The 12,943-nt window shown below is 44.8% G+C and overlaps 2 protein-coding genes across 6 annotated transcripts in view; both read left to right on the top strand.

Moving 5' to 3' along the window:
* The window catches only part of LOC104017244 (cell surface hyaluronidase CEMIP2-like), a 58,607-nt gene extending 47,966 nt beyond the window's left edge, over nucleotides 1–10,641 (top strand). The window contains exons 20-25 of one of the 4 annotated variants that reach the window (XM_087743677.1): nucleotides 737–919; nucleotides 2,807–3,020; nucleotides 3,772–3,873; nucleotides 6,165–6,325; nucleotides 7,614–7,723; nucleotides 9,808–10,641. In XM_087743677.1, the coding sequence (XP_087599803.1) occupies nucleotides 737–919; nucleotides 2,807–3,020; nucleotides 3,772–3,873; nucleotides 6,165–6,325; nucleotides 7,614–7,723; nucleotides 9,808–10,028 (991 nt within the window). In that variant the 3' untranslated portion in view covers nucleotides 10,029–10,641. Of the gene's footprint in view, nucleotides 1–736; nucleotides 920–2,260; nucleotides 2,413–2,806; nucleotides 3,021–3,771; nucleotides 3,874–4,786; nucleotides 4,876–6,164; nucleotides 6,326–7,613; nucleotides 7,724–9,807 lie in introns of those variants that run through there. The other 3 variants (XM_087743678.1, XR_015701298.1, XM_087743679.1) reach the window with 3 other exon arrangements.
* Nucleotides 1–12,943, top strand: part of CEMIP (cell migration inducing hyaluronidase 1) — a 115,248-nt gene that overhangs the window by 40,723 nt on the left and 61,582 nt on the right. The gene's annotated exons all lie outside the window — the stretch shown is intronic.

Here is a 12,943-nt window from a genome sequence, read left to right as displayed (position 1 = left end):
TTTCTAGTCTGGAGCCAGTTTTTTTCTCCACGAGGGTGGTGATGCAAATTACAGGATAAAGGAAAGCTATGGGGGCAATTTTTTGTGAATGTGCATGCTGAAATTGTGATACACAAGAGTTAAAAGATGATTTAACTTTACCCTTAGTTATTCTACACTGGCGTTGAAGAAAAAGCAAGGGAGAGGGAGATTTTAATGGAAACCATAATAATAAACCTTGCTGTAAAGTGGAGGAAGCAGGTCTCTTTAGACCATGGCTCTGGTTCAAGTCAGAGATTACTTTCTAATTCCTGAATCTGTGCCCCTGGTGAAACGTCTGCTGGATGCCGGTTCCCTCTCCTGCAGCAGCTCCGGATGAACTAAAACAAGCCCTGGCTGCCTCAGGAGACGTGAGTGGGTATGTGACTGGTTGTACCACAGCCTTATGGGGCAAGGAAGAGAAAATCTCTGGTTTTAAGCCATCCTGGCACCTGACACAAAGTCCTCTGAGGTCAGCCGGGGTCCCTGGATCAGACCTTTGTAATAAGCAGCCGTTGTTTCCAGACAAAGCAAAAAAAATCTGATTTTCTTTGGCTTTGAGGATTTGTTGTGCCTTTTTAAAGGAGGAAGAGAACCTCAAAGGACATTTCTTTGTTTTCCCCTGAAGACTGTACTCTTGGCTGCAGACCATCTCTCCTGTGCTCAAGCCCTTAAGTGCATTTTCTCTCTTTCCCCCGCCTCCCCTTTTTGCCGACAGAGGAGACTGGCTGCACGTTGCCCTCTGCTATCCCAGGGAAGCCATTTTTCAGGTGGTGGCAGATATCTACCAGCGACGGACAGGGACGGTGCACAGCGTAAAGCACTACCTCGCCGCTCCTTCCCGGGCCAGCGCTCTCAACAGGACCGGCGAGCAGCTCTTCTACTTTGACAGAGCATCGGGGTGAGCCCTGCATTGCCCCTGAATGGGCAGCAAACCCTCGGGGTCTTTCTCTTACCAGGCCCAGCACCTCCTTTCCCTTCCTCATAGTTAAACTTCAGGCCCATCCGTCTTGCGTGGTCTTTTCACTGATTTCAGGTCAAAATGGATTTACAGGCTGGAGTACCTGGGTTAGGTCTATTTCTGTATCACTGAGCAGCGATTTGCATTGCTGTTAAGAAAATGGCTGATTTCTTGCCTGGACTTAGCTCCTTTGAGGCATCCCTGCTGCTGAGATTGCTGCAGGTGTGAGTGCGCTGTAAATATTTGTTAAAATCCACTGGACCCCAAATGGCCATGAAAAGGAGCCCTCTCGTGAGTGCTGCAACTCCAGCACTGAGATAGTCTGGGAAGTTTCAACTGCTTCATATTCCCATGAAGAGAGATTTCTAAAATCATCACACTCTCAAAATCAGATTTTGTGAAAAAAGGAGAGCACCACAGTACATCTCTTATTTTGAAGGCATGAAAAGAGTCCTAGAGATCTTGCACGATCTTTATAAGACTCTAAGACACCTTTGGTTAAAAAAACATATTACGAAACCGTGTTTCTCAGTCAGCTAAAATAGTTAGGGAGGAAAAAAGTGTTTTGTGGTCTAACCATGGGTCCCATGACGCTTCACCTGACTAAGTAGCTACTTCAGAAATCAATCCACAACTGCCAGATTTGAAAATGAGATGGGATATATTTATTCATTCAGCCATAACACATGAGCAATCGAATCCCGGAATGCTGTCCCTGTTAACCAGGCTCCTTGCTGTGTGAAACAACAATTGCTAATTAATCTTCCTTTTCTTTTCTTTTTTTTTTTCTGGGGGGTGGTGAGGGAAAGTTGCCCAAATTCTGTAAACAGGTTGTTTACTACTGAGTAGCGGGGAAAATGGTTACACATGAGGGTCTGTGGGGGAAGAGCCATTAGCTGCCAGCAGCCATCTGGACCTGGTACATGCAGATTGATGGGTCTAACCTAACTGAATTCTGACAGTATCAGCCTTTTGGTTTTCTCTTTAATTCAGCAGTGATTTTTTTTTACCCTTTCAGAGTACAGAAGTGAGGGGATTGGCTTTTTTCTTTTCCTGTTGTTGTTTTTTAGACTTTATTTCATAATGAGTGGGATGTTTCCCCTTCTTTTTTTAACCCCACATGCTGGACCCTTGGAAAGGACCCAAGCTTACTCATTCCTTCTTCCAGACAAATAGAAACAAATATTTAGTTTTAAAAGAAATAGAAAGAAAAACCCTTTTAAAGCTCATGTATCTTTTTGATCCTGGAGCTGAACTGAGCTGTTTATATAATTTCCTCAGCCTGAATTGCAGAATGGACACAACTGAAAACACACTTAGAACAACTAGAAAAAAAAAAATGAACTCCAGAGGCCAGAAACCTGGCTGCCTTCGAGCTTTCGTCATGCATGCCTAAGGCTAAACTCAGCCTGCGGGCCAGGACTGTGCAACACAGCCGAAGGGGAGATGCTATTTCCAGGCAAGCCTGTCTTCTTCTGCACAACAGCTGAGGACCACTGCTGCTCTTTCTCTGGTGGGATGCCTGGGGGCAGCGTGGGGTGCCTGCCCCACACGATGCTTGCCTGGTGAAGGCAGCTGGCTTGGGCGTATGGGCTGCAAGCGCTGCAGGTCTCGTCATGCCAGGATGAGAGGGGAGCTTGACCTGCATCCTTGCAGGACCCATTTTGCAATGGCTGTGCGGTATTACACCAATCTAAGACAGAGCAGGTTTGTGATGTTGGGAAATGGGAGGGATAATGCAATTTAGCAAGTGCAGACCCTGCCTCTACTCAGCTTTTCCTCTAAGCTCACGGTGGCTCTGATCCCTCCGTTTGCTCTCATTTGTAGGTACCTATTTGTTCACCTGCAAGCCCATGAAGCTCGGAGAGGACACAGTTACTGCTCTCAGCAAGGCTGCGAACGTGTTAAAATCACGGCGCATATGTCCCCAGGGGACTCCTGGAGCTGTGACCCAAACCCCTTCCCAGAGAGGCCAGCAGCTGCCCAGCACCCCGTGTCCCAGCACCCGGCTGGGCCGTGCAGGGCGTGTGGGGCCCCGCAGGTACCCGCCGCATGAAACAGCATCTGAGGTTATGCAGTGTATGTGCATCCACATGAGGGCAATTCGTTTTCACAGCGTATAAGGAAAAGCTGTAGGGAATTCCCACTTGTGAATCTGCCCAACATCATGTAACCTGTGTAGAAGAAAGGGTTTTGCTCTGAATTTCTGCAGCTTTTTGTACTATGCTTCAAAGATAGCCTCAAAGAAATTGCCCATCTGGAAGCATGTGAATGCACATTCATGGCACCTTTTTTCCCTCATTTCTTTCTTTTAAACAAGAAAAAAAGGACTCTTGAGGGGGCTTAGATTGGATTAGCTTTGAATTCCAAAGTACGACGTTGTTGCTGAATTTCAAACTGGGAAGTAATTCTGGTTAATAGGAATAACTGGAAAATTAGAGCCAGGTTCTCTTCTCATTTACTGTAAATTTACGCCACTCTAAATCCTGTAGAATTGTTTCAGGCTCATACAAATCTGCACTTGAGTTTATAGCCAGGCAAAATATATGAAATGCATAATGAACTTTTAAACTTGCTTAGTGGCAGAGTGACCATCAGAGGTCCCTTCCAGCCAGCATTGCCACAATCCTGTGATAAATGAGCACTTACTTGTGAACGAGGATCACAGTTTGAAAAAAGAATTCTTAAAGTTTTGCAATCATATACATGAGCATTGACAGCTGGTGTCATTTTGTTGATGAAAACCAGTTAGCAAGCCAGTTTTTAAGTTTCTGTCTCTGGTGTAATTGCAGCTTGCTATCACTAGCACACCCTCGGTCAAGTATATAAGGATCCAGATCCAGTCTCTCAGCAGGGTGGACATACAAAACCACTTGACATCCGCGTTCATTAAGGTATGTTGTGTTTTATCACATTTGAAATGGTGATTAAACAAGGGAAGCCTTATCTCCAAGGAAAGTTACTGCAAAATCTTGCTGAGCCTTGGTGGAAGGAAAGGGGAATTTCCCCTGGAAGAGGCAAGTGCATTGTTCTCCCCTACAATTAGCTCCATTAAAGTCACTGGGAGTTTGTATTCTATTCAGATGAGGATTTGAGCCCTTAGGGAAAAAAAAGGCCTTTTACCACCTCAGGAGAAGAATTAACACCAACACTCTAATGTAGAGGAAGGGGGGGAAAAAGGACACCAGAAGTCATTGGTTACAAAAGATGTAGGGGCAAAAACACTTTTGTTTTTCTGATTTTCTCTGCTGGCATTGCAGTAAATGATAAAAATAACTATTTCACTACTGAAGGGGCTTGGAGCGGTCAGGTTGTCCCTGCACATGCCTTATATGTCTGTCTAGATGGTGAAGGGTGACTGAGATCATGCTTGCAAGGACATTGTCCAGGCTTACATGCCTGTGTGCTGCTGAATTATAATTAATGCTAACAATTGCCAAGCAAAGCTGGTACAGCATCCTTAAGGAGTCTCAGCAGCCAAGATTTCTTGCCACATGCACATGCTGCATCATCAAAAATTTATTCAAAACCATTAGCAAGCAGGTGTTATGGGGGCAGCATCCTCACCTGCGGTGAAGTGCAGAGACCTGCGTGTGTGCAGCACAGACGGGCGTAGTCAGCGAGGTTTGGAAAACCAGGGGTATCCTCAAAGCTTCTTGGCCTTTTCCAAAGCTTTAATGCAAACTGTCATTTTTCAAAGGATGTTTTATTTCAGACACATGTACTCCTAGCTGAAGTACAAGGCTGGGCTAGGCAAATGATAAAGATTAATGTCTAAAGGAGGATTCTTACCCTGAATCTTAAAAGTTGCAGGAAATTTGGAAATAAGTGAAGCAGAGGAGCCCCCACTACCGAGACACACGTTTTGTTCTTGTTTTGCTGAATGAAATGCAAAGGTCAGAAATCTTCTAAATTTATAATCCAAGCTGCCCCAAGGAGTGAGGGAACTGGGTGCAGTGGTGCCCTGCTCCAGCTCCCGCGGGGCTGTGTGAGCCCTTGTGCTGGCTCCTTGGTGGGTCTGCAGCATGCGGACATGGGGAGATACACAGCAGGGCTCTTTCTTTTGCCAGCAGCTCATGTTTAGGTTGATTTGCAGTGGTGGTTGCTCTCTGCTCCTTGTGCATCCAGACTTTGACACACTTCCCAGGCTAAGGAGTGTGCGACAGCCAGCACTGGGCAAAAGCTTTAGTCTGTCTCTGCTCCTCCTCACTCCCCTCTGCCCACTCATGGCCCAGACATTGATGTTTCCCTTACCCTTGACCCCCTATTGCATTCAGCATCCTCCGACATCTTGCAGAAGCCACTTTTTAACACTTGGCTCCCTCATTCAGTCTGGCCCTATATTCCCTGGAGGCATTCACATGGCTCAGATTGATGGGATGTATCTGAGCTCCCTGGTGCCTGCGGGCTTTGGACGACTGTGTGGATTACAGTGTCGTGTTGTGTATCCTGGGCTCAGCTTTCTGACAGCCTGACCTCAGTACGCTGTTGCCATCCTTGGTGGAGGTTGTGTCCTCCCAGACTGGGCTGCCCCTGGGATGCTGGGGAGATGCACCAGTGCCAGGCACCTCGGAGAGCCTTTGCCTTTCTAAAACCAAATATCATGGCACAACCTGAGAGGTGTAACCTGGGGAAGGAGCCCTTGCTGTAGAAAAGGAGAAGAGTAGGAGCCACATGTGCTGTAACTTCTTTGAAGCACTGGGGCAGCCCTACTAAGAAGGAATATTTTGGTTTGGATATTTACATTTCTAGGGAAAACAAAAGAAGTCCACGTGTCGCCTCTATTCGCCCATCTGCTGTCTCAGCACCTCTCCCTTGCTCCGTGGTCAAATCTGCTTTGCCAAGTGACAGTAATTTCCCCCACATGGAAAGAAACTGTATTAAGACTGAACTAAGCATTTTACTCCCAGGATTCTCGGCTTCCCAAATGTATTTTCCTAATACACAAAAGATGCCGATGACCTCATTTCTCATGTTTTTGTACCCCATTGAGAACTAAGGGTTTTGCTTCTTCCTGCTGCTGACCATCTATCAGTGATGTCACTTCATCTGTACTAATTATACATTTAAAATTATAGCGTGTACACCCTTGATATTTTCCTTGCTTGTAACTCCCCTGTGGAAAAGCAGGATCAGAGTCTGAAGCTCCTGCCTCCATAAAACCTGCCTCTGTTTTTTCTTGCAGATAAATGATAAGGTTTTCCTGTTCAATAGCCGTGGGATATTCTTTGTGGTGCTAGATGCATGTTCAGGAGCAGTCGTGAGTAGGCAGCACTTTGACGCAGTTACTGGTGAAAACGCTGCCAGTACAATAACTGATTACGTTCAAACATTTATAAAAGAGAGGTAAGCAAACTGCTGAGAGCCCAGTTCATGTAGCAACCCATGGCTGACTGATAGACAAAGAAAGGAAAATGACCTACTTTCATAATCAAACCTGTGCTCCGAAGAAATCTGGCACAGATTAAATATGTACAAATCCCAAATATCACCCAGATAATAAGAGAAGCAGCGTCTCTCTCCCAGGATTGCACAGATTAGAGCAGACAGAGACAGATTTTCTGGAAAACTGGCAATTCTTTCTAAATTAACCGTTCATTTTCCAGCATGGAGTAGATAAGGTCCTTGCAATGACATTTGCAATCCTGCACACCTATCCCAGTGTCTGGCAACTTCCTGGCAGCCGATGATTCAGTTTTCCATTTCTGAAATGAGTTCGTTTCTGTTTACTCTTACTGATTGTTTTTGCTTCTTGTGACAGATGAAAATCATAGGTGTGCCAGATTTTCCAATAGGACTTTTCCTGGGTGAGCCAATGAATAGGCCTGCCTGCCTGCGGGCTCTGTTACCTTGCATGTGTCCTGGCAATGGTCTGGATCATCTCTGTTTGTGTCTGCCCCACATTCCTTGTGGTTTTATGTGTCGCCACATAAACATGGAACAACAGAGATTTATAGATAAATTCTTGGCTGCTGGCAGAAGCAGGTCAAATAACCAGAAAACAGACTTAGTCCAAGACATTTCTGAGCAGTTCATGACCAAAGATTTGAACACTCCTGAGTTATTACATCTGTATTTATGCACATGAGTATGTACATGTATGAAACCTGCATAAAGTGACATATATCCATATGATGCCTGTATATTCGGTTTGATTTTCTGGTAGGATGTGTATTTTGCAAGTCCAGGCATTCAGCTGAATGCAACCAGTTGTGCCTGCAATTCATTGCAGGTACAATTCACTGGGGGCTGAAAGCACATCTGTGAGGACCAAAGCCAGACTGAAGCCTGATTGAAAATCAGACCCAGGATATAGATGGTTTCAGAGTCTCAGCACTGCAGAGCAACCAGATTTCTTCTGTGGCTGTGTCCCTCTCCCATAAGGGATGCACTCGCAAACAGTCATTTCTCCTTGTTTTGATTCCATGTGAAGCACAGGTTTAATTTAGGAACATTTAAACAGAGGCTTAAACTTAGGAAAGCTTACGTGTGATTGAAATCAAAGGGATTTAAGCATGTTCTTAAAGTTAAGCAAGCTCTTAAGTACTTCTCTGAATTGGAGCTTAAAGGTCTTGCAGATTCTTAATGAAGTAATATTTTGCAATCATGCGGTAATTACTGTCCTTCTTTTCAGATCACTTGTTCTCGTGTGCTCTAGAGATATTGCAGACGTGGTGGGGAGCTCTGAAATGTCTGTTTTTACCAGGTTAGGTTCAGCAAAGCCTATTGTCTTCCACAAGGAAGGTAAGTGTATTTATTCTACCGTGTTTCTTTTGCTTAAGAATTACTGGTGCGTTTCCCTACCAAAAATGTACACATACTTATATAGTGCTTATCAATATATTTCCTACCACAGTATGCCAGTGTAACCTAGTAAAAACCTCTTCTTAGGGATGGTGAGAAGTAGGAGAGTTATTTTGGGGCTTTGACCCTACTTCACCAGTGAGAAGCTGCATGCTGCAAATTTTTCATCCTAAAGGGAGCTTGTTTTTCTAACAAAAAAAAAAAAAAGAAACATTTGATAAAGATTCCATCTCTAAAATTCAACTGCTTTGCAAGGAAAAACGATCACAAACTGAAAGGCTGATGAAAAAGAAAATAGCCTGAAATAGGAGCTATTTATTTTTTTGGATGGAATGATGGTGAAATCACCAGTTTTGGAAAGTTCTTATTACAGTTTTACCTTGGATTGCTGCAAGAAACCCATTGGTATCATTGGTCCAGGAAATCCATGCTGGGTTTCCTACTGGAAAACGGGGGGCTCTTGAGTCCCGGTTTGGATGAATAATTTGAGTGATAAGGAAATCAAGAAAACAACCAGCCAGCTTGATTCAGATTTCATTTGCAGTCTCTCAAGCAGAGATCAGGTGGAGAATTGGCTCTATTTCCAGCTTCTTTTTTTTCTTGGGCGTTTGGGGATTTTTTTCCCCTACTGCTGTACTGAAATTTATATCAATTTCTGGCTCCAGTTTCAATGCTCATTGCTGTGACCAGTCCAGGGGAGGACAGCAGTCTCTTTACAGCAGAGACAGTGATTTCACTTTGGTGCCTGTTTGATTCCCAGGAAGCTGTTTTTTCTTTCATCCTTTTAAAAGCAAAAGTTTGAGGTTTTCTTCTTTGTTTTTGTCCTGAAACTTCATTGTTTCATTCTTTCATCAAAGCCCTGAATACTTTTGAAAGGAATTTTTTTATTAAAAAGCAATCTTTTTTGTTTGTTTTGTCAAACTTTGTTCCCTGAACCACCTGTGCTGCTTGCTTGGGCGCAGCACTTCCAGGTCGTTTTGGGAGCTTGGTTCAGCCTCCAGCCCCAACTGCTCCTGGGGCACAAAAAGCAGCGAGCGGGGCCACCAAAGCCCTGGGGACACACTGCTTGGTGGCCATCTCCTTGCCCTGCCACTTTGGTGGGATGCTGGTGTCTGGCAGTGGGACTAAGCCGCTGCTGGCCGATCACGTGCCACCCCTGTTTTGCTTGGGCAAGGTGTTCACCCACGTGTCTGCCCTGATTTCCAGTCTGGGTAATTATGTTCTGCTTCATGGGCTTTCTCCTGCTGATTCAGGTATGCACACTATTTGACTTCACAGCTCCAAAAGTGATTGCACACAGGACTGGTCCACGCTGGGGGGGGCTGCGTTTCAGGGCAGGCTGGAGCATTTCTGCCAAGTGCATATTGCTTCTGCCAGGGATAATGCAAAAAAAAACCCCGATCCCCTTGACCCCATCGGGATCAGGATTTAGGGTCTTGTTGCCTGGTTTTGCAAAACCTTATTTAAATTAGAAGTGTTTACGGGAATAGTCTTGATCCAAGCAGCTGCAAATAGCCTTGGGAGTCTTTGCAATGAAAAGCATAATATAAACACAAGACATTATTATTAAAATCGAAGAATACATAATGCCTTTGTACTTTGTGACAGCAGAGGACCAGAGCAGCGTCAACATGGGGAATAGTTTAGGCATAACAGGAAGAAACTGATGTAAACTAATAAAAGAAGGATTCAAAGTGCCTAACCATTTTCATGTAGTCAAATATGAAAAAGTACCAATGCTTAAAAATGAAGAGTAAAACAATATTCCTGCTAACTGACATCTGGGAACCTATCTTAGCTTATTGAAATACCTGCAGATCTGGGATGCAGTGAGGTTATGGCTTCAGTGAGGCTCGTTCTCTCTTTCATCACCGTTTTTCTCTCCTAAGTGTTCTGTTATTTTAATCCAAGGGAAAAAAGAAGGGCTAAGAAGTTTCCGTGCTGTATGGAGGGAGTCTGTGCTGTGCTGCTAATAAGTGAACTGGCCCATCCAGAGGGTCACTCTCTTTGTGTCTGTTTTTCAGGGAGTTTTGCCATGCTTGGCTATAAAGGACAAGCCAAACCCTCCTGGATTAAAGTCCTTAATCATGCTGGTTATCAGAAAGCTGCTTCTCTACAGCATTATGTTCCCTTGAAGCTGAAAGAATATCAATGTCCAGCTAATGCTGACAAGTTGCTAAAATTCGCTTTTTCTCAGAACCACTCAGAGCACATCTCTGCAGAGCCCGCGGCGCCTCGGGATTAGCAGCACCGGGGCAACACCAGCCAGGCAAAGCCCACCGCTGTGACCAAAAGCTGCTCTTGTTTTTACGGGATTGTACCAAACCAAAGGTGTTCACTTGTATATTTTATAACTAATAAATATATTCTCATGTTAAAGCTCTGTGGTAGAGCTTTGTTTTTCAAGCGGTGCCTCACAGGGCAGGATAGGAAAAGCCTGTGGGATGCCTTTCCTAAGGAGAAATGTTTCAAAATATCCATGATTTGGTATCAAAAGGTAAGTTTCAAAGGCAAAACCCTGCTCTCCGGTATCACAGGGACTGGAAATGAAATTCGGCATGGAAACTTTAGCAACGTCCAAGGAAACAGATGAACCTCAGTAGAGGTAGGGAATTCTCCCTTCAGTCCTGTTTTCCCTCCATTAATGTCTGCTTTTAAAAAAACGAAGTGTCCATCTGCCATGGCATCTTAGGTGAACTCAGTAACATCTGCTTGCATCAATGGGTAAGCATGCAGTGATCTTACAATAATATCTTCTAATCAAACTGAATATATAGGGTGCAATAAGGAGTTATAAATGTGTTTCTGTCTCTAGCTAATGACTGGTGAAATGATGTTTGTCCAACTGATGTGAACATTTAATTAAAGACCTACAGGAATAAAACTCAGGATAAAGTATGTGCTGTGTTGCATAAAGTCTTGCGTTCCTTTCAGACAATGCTCGTATTGACTTTCTGCTCCCATGGAGGACTGAAATACTGCCAGTATTAGTGTCTAATTCTCTTTGATTTTTTTTTTATGCTGCTGCTTTTTGAAGTAAAGACAAAAATACAGCTTTGTATGCAAACTGAGAAACAACTGATGACCTCACTGACTACAGCTTAAGTACAAAATTACCCTGAAATGATGACATACTCATTTTGCTTTGAACATGATGTTACTTGGTGACAGCAGTGGAGGGGCGGGTAATATCAGACGATCCATGTCTTCGTCACATGGGTTACTCAAACAGGTAGGTGAAGGCTTTGTTACTAATGCCCCGTCATTTCTTTGAACTTCTCAGAAATGGCCAAACAAGTTGCTACAGGGAAAGGTTAGCGTTTTGTTGGCCAGACTTTTGCTCCCTGGTGAGTTAGTCGCTCTGGCATCCGCGCACCAGCCAGCTGATACTGTGCCTCTGAGTGGGGACTGAGCTCCTCAGCTGGGGCGCTTGCCTCCGTCAGACACGTACCGCCTGGTGGTCCTTGGATGTGGGGTGAGAAAATACCTGAAAGGTTTACAGGCAGAGGAGTCAACTGTGGCTCCATCCCCACACCGGGTATGAGAGGTGGAAGTCAGGTTTGGCCAGGGGAGAGGTCCTGGCTTGCTAGAAGGTGTGAAGAAATCACTAATGCTGCTCAGTAAAGGTAAGCTAGAGTGATGCACAGGACATCATGGGCCTGAGCTGGCCCCCGCGGGGAGCGATGGAGACTGATGTCCTGGGTGGAGATGAGGAGTGGTACAAGAGCCTGAGTGGCTGGGGCTGACCCTCCGAGGAGCTCCCTGAAGTCCTTTTGAACTCCTGTTAGTACCTAATTGTTATGATTTCTGAGGCTGTGCAGGGGAAGAAAAGCAAGATGTTTTTGGCTTGTGAGCGTAAGCCCAACATCGGAACAGCTACTTACAGAGCAAGCTTTTAGCTTCTTGGAGATTTATTTGATAATCTGTGACAGGTCCAGACCTGGATCCCAATAAAACTTTGCAGAGCTCTAACCCCAGGCTGAGACTAAACAATTGGCAAAGGAAGAGCCTGGTGAAGGAAGGAGAGGAATGTGCCTAAACCTCTGAAAAATCTCTATTCCTCCTCCCGCCCTAGAAGGAGAGCAAATGGCAAATGTCCTGGAGAGGAAGGCGTGGAGCCGTGGCGAGCCAGATGCAAACAGTAAAGTACCACAAAAGCAAAAAGAAAAATATTTACATCCTGATGGAGTTATTTGGGTAGTTAAAAGCAGCAGTTTGAAGAGGATTCAGGATGCTGTGATCCTCTTCAGCCACTGCACACGCTTTTCTTACCTTGGGAGGGAAAAAAGGCTTCAAAACAAGGGACGCTCTGCAGAGGGTACAGTTCCTCCATGGACCCTTGGGACATTCAAGACGATGTTTTCAAAGGCTACTGCTAACTTGGCATGCACCAGAAGTCTCTGTGGGTGAAGCTGCAGGGGTAAGTGTCGCGTGGGTGTTGCACTTGCGGAAAGCTGTCGTATTCCTCCCGGGGATTTCCTGAGCATCAGGCTCTCCGCCCGCATGCTGGAGTCCACATGGACTGTGTGTGTCCACGTGGACCTGCAGCTCATCCAGGCATGTTCAGTACACATAATGCATTCAGGACTTACGGCCATCCTGGTTATCCCCAGAGCATTTCTGCAGTGGGAACACAGTGGCTCTCGCACTCCCTGAAAGCATTACCTTGGCTATACACTGAGTTACCGTCAGCAGGCACAGCAAAGTCAGTGCGCCCTGAACCTCTGAAAATGGGGCCCAGCTTCCCACCACTCTGATGCTTTGAAAACTTCATGTGGTGGATGAGGGTTTAATTCAGTGAAATGCTGAGCAATTCGAAAGCATGTGAAACTGGGAGTCAGCCTCGGATGGGTGGAGTGATGTGAATTGCAAATGATTTTGTTTTAGCTGAGCCAAAAATTGCTTCCTTTCCTTTTCAAGGTCTGTAAGCCTCTGCAAAAAAAAAAAACGTTAATTCTGAAAAAAAGCATAGCTTTAAAATAACTCTTTTTTTCCCCTTCTATTTCTGTCTTAAAATAGTTTGCCAATATTACAACAAAATTGCAAACACCTTAGTTTCCTTTAATTTATTCATTGCAAAAATTTCCTCTTAACTCCTGTTCCTTGTTCAGAATCTGTTTTTATGAACATCAGGAATGGAGGAACTTGCAGTGATGTTTA

This window comes from Nipponia nippon, unplaced genomic scaffold (assembly GCF_047370975.1).
Source record: "Nipponia nippon isolate SJK-2023a ecotype South Korea unplaced genomic scaffold, ASM4737097v1 scaffold_9, whole genome shotgun sequence".
NCBI lineage: Eukaryota > Metazoa > Chordata > Aves > Pelecaniformes > Threskiornithidae > Nipponia > Nipponia nippon.
The sequence above is the reverse complement of the archived record's forward strand: the minus strand, read 5'-3'. Positions and strand labels throughout refer to the sequence as shown.